General features: G+C 64.2%; 1 protein-coding gene across 3 annotated transcripts; it reads right to left on the bottom strand.

Annotated features, from left to right (window-relative positions):
• Nucleotides 1–119: 119 nt before the first annotated feature.
• DGKQ (diacylglycerol kinase theta) lies at nucleotides 120–12,432 on the bottom strand. 3 transcript variants are annotated; one of them, XM_079153800.1, is made up of 23 exons: nucleotides 12,081–12,432; nucleotides 9,500–9,579; nucleotides 7,973–8,072; nucleotides 7,585–7,670; nucleotides 7,390–7,515; nucleotides 7,126–7,279; nucleotides 6,978–7,052; nucleotides 6,793–6,893; nucleotides 6,475–6,713; nucleotides 6,306–6,396; nucleotides 6,122–6,176; nucleotides 5,861–5,922; nucleotides 5,367–5,517; nucleotides 5,094–5,132; nucleotides 4,460–4,575; nucleotides 2,689–2,840; nucleotides 2,383–2,531; nucleotides 2,058–2,236; nucleotides 1,745–1,845; nucleotides 1,511–1,657; nucleotides 1,305–1,416; nucleotides 1,080–1,232; nucleotides 120–869 (listed from the first exon to the last, which is right to left on the bottom strand). In XM_079153800.1, exons 1-23 carry the CDS (start codon nucleotides 12,334–12,336, stop codon nucleotides 768–770), a joined length of 2,826 nt encoding a protein of 941 aa, XP_079009926.1. In that variant the 5' UTR covers nucleotides 12,337–12,432; the 3' UTR covers nucleotides 120–767. The 3 variants fall into 3 exon arrangements, with proteins under 3 accessions (XP_079009926.1, XP_079009928.1, XP_079009927.1); XM_079153802.1 differs by having other exon boundaries at nucleotides 12,157–12,286; XM_079153801.1 differs by lacking the exon at nucleotides 1,305–1,416.
• Between the last annotated feature and the right edge of the window lie 513 nt (nucleotides 12,433–12,945).

Here is a 12,945-nt window from a genome sequence, read left to right as displayed (position 1 = left end):
AGGCGAGAACCATCTTGGCACGGTGCTCCAGGCCCAGAAGCAGAACTGCCTGGGGCATGGGGCCAGGGCAGGAAGGGAGCATGGACACCTGCTAGCAAGCAGCAGGCACGTGCAGTGCTGTGGCTAAGCCTGGGTCTCCAGAGCAGAGCGCACGGGAGGGAACCTACACTTGGCAGTGCAGGCCCCTGCCTCGACCCAGGGCCCAAGCAGGTGTGCTCAGGGCCTGGCCCACACTCCAGCTAGCCTGCAGGTGGACAGGTTCCCTCACCTCAGCCACAGTGCAAGCCAGAAAACAAGGGAAGGTGCTTCTCAAGACAAGCAGAGGTGGCCGCCCTCCTACCAGGTGGGGCAGGCAGAGCTAGCAGCACTTGGTACTACAGGGCCAGTAGAAGGTCCAGGGGAATGGCCTGAGGGGCACAAAATGAGGTCAGAGACCCACATGATGGCCCTTGTCCAGTGCTGTCCAGTTCATGGGGCTCAGGTGGAGGGGTACAAAGAGAGTGTCTCACCCCCAGAAGGGCAGCTTGGGCTGCCCTTGACTGACAGGTGTGGGATCCCGGTCCCTGTGTGCCAACCTGCTACACAACTATCACTGAACCGAGGGGAGATGGCCCACCCAGCAGTGTCCGGGGAACACCAGACAAGGACAAGAGCTGGTAACATCCTGGGCCCGGGGTGACAGCCAGGTTCATCCGCTGGCCAGCCAGTGTGTGAACGCGGAGCAGCTGAAGACAGGAAGCCCAGCCCGGCCTCCACATCTCGGCCTTCTACTTTGGGTCACCCTCAGGGGCAGACGAGGTGTCTGCCCTGGCGTCCCTGGTGGCACCAACCTTCCTGGGCCTCTGCTTGGCCTTCCTTAGCATGTGCACCTGTTTGAGGCAGGGGGAGGGGTCAGGATGGCATAGGCCAGTTCTGGGAGCACAGATGGTCAATGCCCTGGATGGGGCTGTCAGCAGCCCACTGCCCACCCTCAGCTAGGCCTCTCAGGACCACCTGGCCTCTGGGAGGCGCAGTCCACTTGAGCAGCAATGGCCACGCCACAGCTACAGCCCACCTGGCTTCCAGCCCTACTGACATACCTTGGGACCAGCAGCTGAGATGATCATGTGCCCCGGAGCCTGAACCCAGGGCTCACCATCCACCTGCACGGGAGTGGCCTTGAGCAGCGTGACTCGGAAGTAGGAGCCCTGGGCGATGCGGATCCCAGAGCGCAGCCCACCCTGCACCTGGCCCTGGGCAGAGGGAGGCTGGGCTTAGTGGGCCCACAGGAGCCGCCGGGCTGCCCGCTGGGCTCCAGTGCTCACCATGTGCACGACGCCGGTCACACCCACCACCTCCAGCAGCCCGTCGTCCATGCGTGGCTTCTCAAACCTTGGGTCGCTGTCTGAGCCCCACAGGTCAGCCCCTGAGCCCCAGCTGCCCCGAGAGGAGGGAGGGGCGTGCACAGGTTAGGCCCAGCTGGACAGGGCTGCGGGGGCCCAGCCCCACACCTGGGAGCCCAGCCCCACACCTAGGGATGTTGATGAAGATGAGGCCCTCGATGCTGGGCAGGTCCACCTCCTGCTGCTCCACCTGCAGCCGGATCTCCCTGTGCAGGCCGCGGGCATGGCTGAGCTTCTGCAGCCCAACCCGTACATACACACCCTTATTGTGGAACCTGCCGAGGGGACACACCCGTAGTCATCGGCCAGTGACTGCTGCCTTGCCAGCAGCAGCTCCAGCTCCTGGCCTGCCCTCCTGGTACCTGCTGGTAAACTTGCCGGGCTCCTCCTCCCTCGCCTGGTGGAAGTCCAGGCTGAGCTCAGCGTCAATGCCAATACCACAGTAGTTACTCATCTGCACGATCTGGGGACAAGGGTGTCACCAGGACACTAGCCAGCCTGTAGGTACCCTGCTGCCGGCCCGCAGCACCCAGAGCAACCCACCACACCAGTGGTTGAACAAGAGCCTCATCTTCCAAGTGGGGGTGTCAGCACCCCTGCACGTGGCTGAGGAGGGAGCATTTCCACGCTCCTCAAGAGCCACCTGCGAGAGCCCAGCAAGGGACACACTAGTACCTTGGGGGGTTCTGTGTCCACTACACTGTTCTCAGCACTGCTGGCCTCCTGGGCATCCAGCAGGATGGTCCAGCGGTCCATGAGCACAGCGTCAGCCTCGTCCACAGACATGAGCACAGAGAATGGGTCTTCCCCGCTGTAGCCCGCTCCCCAGCGAAGCACTCGGCCAAGGTCGTTCCCTGGTACACAGGTGAGACACGGTGACTCCCACACGCCACCACAGAACAGAGCCCCCACCATGGGACAAGAAAGCCCAGCACAGGCCTGGAGCAAGACTCAGGGCAGCGGGCCACGAGCCCGTTTCCAACTCGATGGCTGATCCCACCTGTGCCCAGGGGCAAGATGGCCACAGGTGGCTGTGGACAGGCCAGACGGTGTCGCGTCTCCTCCAGAGCACCAAGCACCCAGCCCACGGTGCCATCCCCACCACACACCAGCACCCGGAAGCAGGGTACCTGGGAGAACAGATGGAACCTGCGGCAGGAAACGGGAAGTGTCCCACCACTGTGCAGCCTGTCTCCAGCCACATGCCTCCGTGCAACCTGAAGTTCCCTCTTGGAGCCCCTGTTGGAATTCCCGGTGGCCACAGACAGCATGGAAGCCCTCCCGCCTGCAGCAGACCCTGACTCACCCAGGAAGAGGCCCCCCGTTGGTCAGCTCGAAGACCTGGTGTGGGTTCAGCAGCCTGCGGAAGCTGCAGAGCAGGTCTCGGCCCTTCAGGCCTCCGCTTTTAGGGTTCACGAACACGAGGAGCGGGCAGCAATCTGGGGGCAGCTTCATGTGCTGAGAGGCAGGGGGGCTGGGTTAAGCAGGGCCTGCTTGAGTCCACTGGCCAGAGCAGCCCTCCTGAGGAAGGCACGCTGCATCCCCACATGCTCATCCCCGTGCTGACCGCAGGACCTCTTCCAACGAAAGCCTGGTCCACAGGCTGTGGCCAGTGGACAGCAAGGAGGCCAGCTGGCTGCCTGGAGCTCCAAGGGCAAAGGCCAGCCACACCCGCCTGCCAGGCCACGCAGCCCATAGGCACAAACCCAGAGGTCCCTGCCTGGTGCTGCCAGCCAGCACACAGAGGCCTGGCCCTCACAGGGCCACCCAGCCATCCTTCGAAGGTCGGCAGCTCCCAGGCCCCCTGCCCACACAGCGACCAGGAACAAGGCTGTTCCCAGGGTGGCCACACTTCTCCCTTGGGCTGTGGGACAGAACCCATCTCCCACTTCCCACACGCAACCCCAAGAACCAGCCCAGGAGCCCAGCCAGTGGGCCAGGCAGGGTCCCTGCAACAGGGTAGGGTGACGAGACAGACACAGGGTGGGCGGCGGCACACGGACTAGACCGTGGCTTGGCAAGGACACACTTGGGGCTACGTGGCCCGAGGGGCAGGCAAGGCCGCCTGTGCTCACCACTTACCCACTCACCCCAGGGCAGGCAGCTGACAGGAGAGAGAAAGTGGTGTCGGCCTCAGGCCCAGCTCTGCCCGCGGAGCGAGCTGACGGGCTAGGATGTGCCTGACCCCTGTCCTGCAGGGGCCGAGCCTTCAGAAAGTGGGGACAGCCACCTGCCCTGGCCAGGACAGGACCAGATAGGACAGGGCTGGGGGACCTACAGGCATTCCTCACTTGGCCACAGACCCCCAGACCAATTCTATTTCTCCTGGACTTGAGCTGCGGGTCAAGGGCCAGGATTCAAGAACAAAAAGCCGTGGACGCCTGAGCTTCATGGGACGAGCAGAGGCAGGCAGGGCAAAGTGACCATGGGCATTCACGAGCGAGCAGGGGCAGGCAGGACTGAGCCAGAGACCACCAGGACGGCGTGGGATGGAGGCCCGGCTCCAGCCCTCCTGCGGCTGCACACCTGTGCCCACAGGCAGTGCCCACAGGCAGCGCCGCCCTTGCTGCCCTGCCACCCTCTTCCAGGCACTGCTGGCTCTTGAGGGGGTTGCCAGCAGAGAGGCTCCACCAATGGGTTAAGCCCAGGGTGTGGAACAGGGGCCCTAAGCCCTCTCGGTGGGGTGGAGAGGACAGGCCAGTGGGATGTTGGCAGTCACATGCTCTGGCTCTTAGCAGGGAGCCACTGTGGAGACCCCACGTGTTCTGTGTAGTCTGCAGCTGTGTCCTGTGGCCTCCCAACAGGGTAGAGGCCTTGGGATCCAGAGAGGACAGCTAACCCTGGCCCCCAAGAGCGGGTCTCACCCACCAGGCAAGCACTGACTCTCTGACCTCTGTCCCTCTGGTGTAAAGTGGGCAGCCTTGTCCATCCTAGGCTACGAGGCCTGACCAAGGTGGCACCTACCAGCCCCCGCAAACTCCAGGGGGATGCTGGCTCAGCATGCCCAGCCGTGAGGATGGGAGACGCGCACCTGCCACCCTCAGGGATCCGCAGAGCCTCCAGAGCCGCCCACTCACCAGCACATCTGGGAGTACCAGCACTGACAGCGGCCGGCCACGCACAGCTGTGTCCCTGCCCAGCATGTACAACCGCTCGGCCTCGGCAAAGCAGGTCACATCCAGCACCACCGCACCTGCAAAGGGGCCAGAGCTGGGGGAGCCTACCCTGCACACCACCCATGGGGCAATGGAGGGGCCGGCCCTGCACACCCACCTGGGCACCCCACCGTGCCCAGGGCAGGGTCTGGCCACCTGTCAACAGCCCAGCTCTGGCACGGCCAACCAGAGTCAGCCCCTGGAAGCTGGCATCTACAGTGAGGGCCTCCCCCACCCCACGGGTGCTTCAAGGATGGCCAGGCTCAGCTACCAAACCCAACAGTGGGCAGTGGGCCCTTCCCCTGCTCCACTGTCCTCACACCCGCACACCAGGGTCCCAGGCTATCCTGGGGCACGCCCACAAGTAGGCAGGTTCCTGGGGCATTTGGAACCTCCCCAGGAGAAGGCAGGGCTGTGGCAGGAAGGCCTGGAGGGCCCAGCTGAGCCTGAGCCACGCTGACGCAAAAGCATCAGACGTCAGGCAGGGATGTCGCCAAGCCCCGGAGGAGGGAGAGCTGGCTCCCTGCCCACCTCTGGAGCTGTGGGCACAGCTCACCTTGGGAGTTGTAGACATGGCTCACAGACACCACGGCAGCTGCAGAGAGACTTACGTCAGGGCACATGCTGCCAAGGCTGCCCGATCCCCCTTCCCAAGGGCTTCCCACTCCAGAGCAGGGCCTGCCCCCCGGAGGGAAGCAGAGACCCCTGGGGAATGAAAGGCCGCAGAGCTGAGTGGGCTGTGCCCAGGTAGAAACCAAGCCGGGCCCAGTTGGTGGGAAAGGCAGGAGAACCACCCTAGCCAGAAGCCCTGGCCAGCCCAGGGTCACACCTTTAGTGGCCATGGCCTCATGTAGCAGGTGACCATACTCCTGGGGGGACAGGCCAGGTGGCAGACCACCCACGAACAGAGAGACGTGCGGGGTCATGGTCCGGCTCTCAGTGACATAGAACCGCGTCTGGCTCACCTGCCGCACCGATGTCTGTGGGGAAGGGCAAGGGCCATAGGGATGCTGGGCAGGGCCACCAGCGCCAGTTCCTCTGCTCTCCCCATCCACCAGGGGCAATGGAATGTCCCTGGGGCGCAATAAGAGGGGAACCAGGACTGCCTTCCTCTGGGCCAGCCCTGAGCCCCCAAGAAACAGGGGCAGTCTGTGGCTCAAGGCCCTCCTGCTGGGGGTGATGATGTTTCATAGTGGACACTGCCAGCCAGGGCGGTCAGCTGCCTGCTGGCGAGAATGCAGTATCTGAGGGAGACACCCCTCCGTGGGGCAAAGGCCATGCTGAGGGCCAGCAGCTCCCTGTGGCCAGTTCCACACCACTGACCTGCCGGATGTCCTGAAGCCGATCGAGCAGGGGCTCTTCATCTGCCAGCACTGTCCGCTGGACTGTAGGGTTGAGGGCATAGCCCATTAGGGTCTGGCTCCTCCCTACATCAGCCAACAGCCACCCTGAGAACCCAGGGCACATGGGGACACAGGCAAGATGCCCCAACATCCTGGGAGACACCCTAGGCTCGGGAGGCAGAGGCCCGGGCCCAGGACACGTTCAGGGGCCCGAGGAGCACTGCCCAGGCTGCTCACCCACCTTGCTTGCTGCCCATGAGCACCTCGACCAGCTGGAAGCTCTCAGGACCCTCGACCTGCGAGGCAGGGACGGGCCATCAGGCCTGGCCCGGCCCCCACCTCCCCAGGACACCTGCAGCGATGGTGACGGCCCACGGGTAGTCATCCCCAGGTGTGGCAGAAGCAGGCGAGGCCAGCATACGCACCTGGCGCCCGAGCAGAGGGAGGACCTCCAGCACCACGGCCTGCGCTGTGCTCTGTGGGGTCACACGGATGGACACGTAGGCCACACCCACCCTGCAGGGGACAGGCTCGGAGCTTGGCCGTGGCCCCTCCCACCCACTCACCCAGCAGACCCCGCGCCTCGGGCCTCACTTGAGCCAGCCTGGGTAGATCTTCAGGACCTCCTGCGTCCGAGGCAAGGACCGGATGACCCAGGCCTCGGGCGTGGGCTCCTGGGGCCCAGGGACTCTGCCGCCCTCCTCCTCCGCAGGCCCACCTCGCCCAGCCTTTCCCAGGGCCTGGGTGTCACCACTCCGTGAGGGCAGGGGCAACGCCTGCAGCTCAAAGTCCCGCGAGTCCTCGCTGACACAGTAGGCCCGCAGTGCCGCCTCCTGCGGGGGTGGGCACAGGTGTGGGCGCAGGCGGCGCTGGGGCCTCCCAGGCAGGCGGCCTGCCCTGGCCTCCCCTTACCAGCACCTCCCGGCTGGCTGCCAGCCGTGGAACAGTCACCAGGCGGAACTGGTTTCTCCTCACAGCGTCGTTGCCATCAAAGATCTTCAGGGTCTGCTTGCCTGGGACAGGAGGGGACAGTGAGAACCCCAGAGTGGGGACACGGGGACAGGGAGGCACAGGCCAACCACGACCAGGGCACTGACCGGACTCAGAAGCCGCCAGGGCCTCTCTGCCCAGCACCCCGGCAGTGCTTCCATCTGCTCCCTCATCCCTGTCACCTGCAGAGTGGACGTGCCCCTGTCATCGACACTGCCAGCCTGGCCCCTGGTGCCCAAGGCCGCCCAGTCTCACCTGGCTCCGGCACCACCGTCTCCGCGATGCGGAAGCAGTGCATCTTGCTGAAGTTGCGGGACAGCAGGCGCACACACGAGGGGGGCAGGACCAGGGAGCGCAGGCGCCCAAATGCGCACTCGGGGGCGAGCGCCGTGGAGCACACTGAGTGGGCCTGGGGGACGCAGGCCAGCCTGATGCCAGGCAGGAGGCAGGTCTCCCCAGGCCAGGGCAGACTGCACCCTCGGAAAGGCCACCCCAGCCCCTCCTCGGGCCCACGCCCACCTGGACGCCACACCACTCGCAGCGCACGCCAACCGGCACATCTGAGGACCCACACGTCTTCCTGCAAACCTCACAGCGCGCGCCAGAGGGCAAGTTCCCCTCCCGCCAGTGGTGGTGGTGAATGTCCTGTGGAGGGGACGGTCAGCGGCATGGCCACCCCGCCTAGCCCCCTCACGCCCAGGCCCCTGCACTCACGTGGTCCTGGTGTCCATCCTGGTGGCACTGGCGGCAGTCGCTGCAGGCGAAGGGCACACAGTCGGGGTGAACGTGCAGCTCACACACTGGGGGGCGGGCAGGGTTAGGGCTCTCACCGCGCCCCTGCCCCCGCCCTCCTTGCAGGTCTCCCAGTGGGGCTGGGGTGACCCCGGCCCCTGACACAGAGGATTCCCCTTCCTACCTACCTGCACTGGGCCTGGTGTGCACCCCTGCAGCAGAAGCCCCCCACGCTGGCCCTGCACCGATCCCCACCCCCCTGTAGAACCATGGGTTGGGGGCAGGCTACCAGAGGACAGGCCACCCTGGGCAACAGAAACCAGGCCCTGGGTGAGGGGCCTGGCCGAGGGGCTAGCGGAGCCAGGGGTACCTTCACAGCGAAGAGCGGGTGCCTCCAGGCCCTTGCGGCACACAGAGCAGAACCTGCGCTTGTAAAGGCCCCGGGGGCCAAAGCAGTGGGCTACGGGGACCTGCAGGGCAGAGCGAGCCTCAGCCTGTGCCTGCCTGGTGCACCTCAGCCCTGGCAGCTGCCTCCTCCCCTCCAGAGGCCCCTGAGGCCACCACCTCCAGGTCCACCTCTGGGAGACAGTTGGGCCACAGGACTGTGAACCTTTACTGCCTTTCCATGAGAGATGGACAGGAATCAGGCCCTCACCCTGACACCCGTCCTGCTCCAGGCCTTCAGTTACCTGTGCACAGCAGAAGGGCACGGAGGCTAATGCTTATGTCTCATTTTCCGGTACTGGGTATTGAACCCTGGGGCACTTTACCACTGAGCTACACCCCCAGTCCTTTTTATTTTTTATTTTGAGAGGGCCTCACTGAGTTGCCCAAGCTAGACTTGAACTTGCGATCCTCCTGCCTCAGCCTCTAAGTCTCTGGAATTACAGGTGTGTGCCACCATGCCTGGCTTTTTAAAATATCCATATCCTCTAAGTCTTTATCACACATATTTGAAATTTATGACTTTTTTTTTTTTAATTTAGTAAAGTGAAAAAGCAGACATTAAGACCAACTGTAGGAAATGGAGCCACAGCTGTCCATGGGAGGGCCACCCGGGATGTGGCACCCCAAGTCAGCACCTGAAGCCAGCACATGCTCAGGCCCTCTGTGCTCACACATGGTGATCAAGCTGTTCCCCCACACACAGCACCAAGCATCCCAGGCAGACACCCAGCCAGAGCCCGCCTGGCAGCAGGTGGCCTGCAGCCCGGCCCCTTCACCCACCAACAGCCCTGCTGCCCTGAGCCCCAGCACACGGAAACAAGGGTGGTGGTCAGCAGCACCACTCCTGGGGGCCAGCTACGCGGCAGGTAAGTGAGGTGTAGTGCAGTGTGCAGGGGCAGAAGTGACGACTGAGGCCATCAGTCCTCCCTAAACACTGCTGCCATCACCCAGGGAAGGGAAGTCCCCGCACCTAACGACAGCCAGGCACCTCAACACCCCGTGGAGAACCCGACAGAGGGAAATACATGGTCAAATTCCTCCAGCTCCTGGCTTGGACTTCTGTTTGAATAAGCGTGGGCCCAAGGGCTACGTTGTGCAGAGCTGGTGGATGTCACCGCAGGGCAGTGACGATGGCGCTGAGTCAGAGCACCCAGCCCCGGTGCCCTCCATGCTGCACCTGGTACCCAGGCCTGCTCTCTATTGCACTGTCTCCTCCACAGTTCACCTGCTAGTAGGCAGGCGGTGGAGCGTGTGCCCTGTGGGACTGGCCCCCCAGTAGACACCTGGGGACCCACCCAGGTGCTCAGGGCTATCAACTGCTCCTTCCCTTGGACAGCTGAGCAGGATTGTGCCCTTTGCTTCTTAATCGCAGTGTGACCAAGCTGACAGGAGGACAGCCAGGCAGCCCAACCCCACAAGGGCCCACGCGCACGGCCAGGGTGGCACTCACCCGCACCAGGCTGGGCGCAGTGCCTGTGCATGGAGTCCTCACGTGCTTCAGGCACTTCTCGTGGGACATGAAGTTGCAGACTGTGGGAACAAGAGCTACGTCAGTGGCCTGGTCCTGCTGGGCAGCTACCTCCCATCCAGGAGCTGAGAGGACCCAGGGCCCAGTCCCCAGTCTTGCCCAGCAGAACCACAGCAGGGCACTGGCATCTTCCACAGGGCCTGGGTGCCCAGTGCAGAGGGTCCTGGCCAGGCAGTGGAAGAGGCTACATTATGCAGAGCTGGTGGATGTCGCTGCAGGGCAGTGACGGTGGCACTGAGTCAGAGCACCCAGCCCTGGTGCCCTGCATGCTGCACCTAGTACCCAGGCCTGATCTCTACTGCACTGTCTCCTCCACAGTTCACCTGCTAGTGGGCAGGCGGTGGAGCGTGTGCCCTGTGGGACTGGCCCCCCAGTAGACACCTGGGGACCCACCCAGGTGCTCAGGGCTATCAACTGCTCCTTCCCTTGGACAGCTGAGCAGGATTGCCTACAGGTGAGCTGTTGTGCTGCCCCTGCCTTGTCCCACTGGGCAGCGGAGAAGCCATTCCTGCCATCCCAGGGCTGAGGCCAGGTGACACACTGACACAAGATCCCCACGTTCCCTACCCTCATCTACAGCCAGGACCTGGTGTTGTGGCCATCCTGGAAGACAGCAGGCCCAGGCCCCCCTGCACCTCTGCAGCTGGCCCTCAGCAGGCAGAGGCTTCATAAGCTTCTGCATCTCTGCACACCTCCCAAGAGCAGCTTTGCCTGGGATACTCTTCCCACTCACTCCCAAAACTGTGTCCACTTCTAACTGCCCGTCACCTTCTAAGGGGTGTGCCTGATGTCCAGAGCCACACAGGTAGGTGGGACACCTAGCCAGGTAAGGGTTCCCAAAGGCAGGAGCTGCCAGCAGGCGCACTGCCCTGAGCCTCCAAAGGCGGTGTGTACATAAACACTGGCTGGGTGGGAGGCCAGGACAGCACCAGGGCCAGCAGACACCGCACCTTGATCCAGGGAGGTGGCATGTCCCAGGGCCTCAGCAGGAGCAAAGGCTCAGCAGCAGATGGATGATCAGAAGGGGGGGGGGGGGAGTTTGTAGTGGCACATTCAGAACCGAGAGGACAGAGGGGCAAGGAGTCTGAGCTGGGCCCCAAGGGTAGGAAAGGTGGACAAGGCCACAGGGGCAAAGGACAAAACTGCCAAAACTGCCCAGAGTTAACCTGTCTGTGGGGCCTCAGACAGGCCCATTCTTAGACGGGCACCCCCCAGAGGGCAAGCTGGAGCCCCCAACCTGTGAACCCCTACCTCCCACACACCAGGCCAGCTCCTCAGTCAGCTGCTTTGCCCAAGACTAGGCTGAAGGTTCCTAAGCCCCTTCAACGTAGAACCCACCTGCAAGGAGCCCGTTTGTGAAGGGGACCAAGGGTCTAGTCTTAGACTTCAACTCCTGCCTTCAGATCTCTCACCACGACAGGGATCCTGGGTCTAGCCTCAAACCTACAGTTCCATGTTCATCACCTTTCACCTTCACAGGGATTAACCTCAGACCTGGAGCTCTGCTTCCGTACCTTTCACCTGTGCAGTGAATGCTGTGGTCTAGCCCTCTACCTGCAGGCAGCCCTTTGTTCCACCTCTCACCTGTGTGTGGGGTCCTGAGATCTAGCCTGACTTGGCCTGCCTATGCACACCCTCCACAATGGAGCCCCTGCCTGCTCCTGGGAGCAGGCAGAGCAGTGTAGTCTATAGCTGACAGAAAAACCACGGTGACAAAAAAAAAAAAAACAGTGACCACCCTATGCCAGCTGGCCAGCCTCGGAGTCAGGACCACCACACCCTTTTCATTGACAGAGGACATCCCTGTGTGAGTGTCTGGCCTGAGTGGCTCCACCCTAGAGCAAAGGCCTGTCTCTCTGAGCAGGGCAGAGGTTCCTCAGTCAGTCCCACCTCCAGCCCCTGACCAGGGCACAGGAAGTGCCAAAGGTCCATGTGTTCCACTCAGGCTGGGCTGAGGGTCCCAAGGCCTGCCTGGTGACATGAGGAAGGGCCAGAAGAGGCCCAACCTGGAAGCATCCTTGAAGCTGAGGGAGAGCTGCCTGGGCTGGCTTGGCAGCTGGGTGGGAGCCCTGTTGGGACACGCCACACCTGGGAGGAGGCCCAACCCAGCTCTCCCCGCAGCAGAGTCTGAGCAGAGCCAGCACTCGGTCCTGGGCAGCAGCATGCATTCACGAAGAGAATGACCAGCATCCGCCGCTCAGGTCAGCCGGCTTGCCCATCCCTGCTGCCAGTCGCCCAGAGATGCAGTCAGACCTGGGAACCCCAGAGAGGTCCGGGCTGCCTCAGGGCCAGCTGGCTGCCCCGGGACCCTGCAACTGCCCCCCACCCAACCCCAGCGCCACACCGTGGCTACAATCCCCCACCCCCGACCAGGGAGCCCAGGAACCCCGCGGCAGGAGGGTCAGGGATGAGCGGCTGAGGCCCTGCGCCGCACTCCTGGGGGCAAGGCCCGTGCGGGCCCGCGGCCCTCGGGAGGAGGCCCAGGCCGGCGGCGCGCTCTCACCATCGCACAGGAACCCGGCCAGTCCCCAGACAAAGTCGGAGCAGAGGTGGCAGAAGGTGGGCTTGGTGAGCGTCACCTTCCGGAAGCTGTGGCCCGGAGCGGCGGGGCTGGGGGCTCTGCCGCCAGACCGCTCTGGCCCCGGCCCCGGGCGCGCACGGCCTCGGGCACCCAGCACGGGGCTGCTGGCCGGGCTGCCGGGGCGCAAGGAGCCGCCACCCAGCCAGGCGCGTGCCCCGGGCTCGGTCGCCGCCGCCATCCCGGCCCCAGCAGCCCGAGCCCCGACCGGCGGGCGGGTGCAGGCCGGGTCCGCGCTGAAAGACTGGCACGGTGCTCCGCCTGCGCCGGCTTCCGACTGCGCTGCACACTGCGCAGGCGCGGGGCGGGGCCTGTGGGCAGTGGGGCGGGGCCTGCGGGCCGTGGGGAGGGGCCAGTGGCTGTGGGCGGGGCCTGGTGAGGGCGGGGACAGCGAGGCGAGATCGGGATACGAAGGGGCGGGGCTGAAGGGACGGGGTGGGGCCTGTGGCCGGAGGGGCGGGGCCTGTCGTGGAAAGGCGGGACATCCAGGCGGAGCCGGACTGACTGAGGTCTGATTCAGGCCCAGCTCGCGCGGGCTGAGGGAGGGAGTTGATCGACTTGGTCTCTTCCTGACCGCCTGCGACCATCTGGCAGGCCCCAGCCGGGACTGTTTCCCCGCACGTGGCCTCACGACCCCGGACAGGAGGACTTTGCACCTGCGGTTTCCATGCTTATGGCTGTGCTGATCTACACCTCCGACGCAGGACGCTGATCCCAGAGAGGCCCAGGCTCTGCCTTTCCGCCTGGGGTTCACTAAGGACCGACAGAGGGCAGGAGAGCAGTGAGGGTT

This window comes from Sciurus vulgaris, assembly GCF_902686455.1.
Source record: "Sciurus vulgaris genome assembly, chromosome: 9".
In the NCBI taxonomy this organism is placed as follows: domain Eukaryota; kingdom Metazoa; phylum Chordata; class Mammalia; order Rodentia; family Sciuridae; genus Sciurus; species Sciurus vulgaris.
Note: the sequence above shows the minus strand (reverse complement) of the source record. Positions and strands in the feature narration are given on the sequence as shown.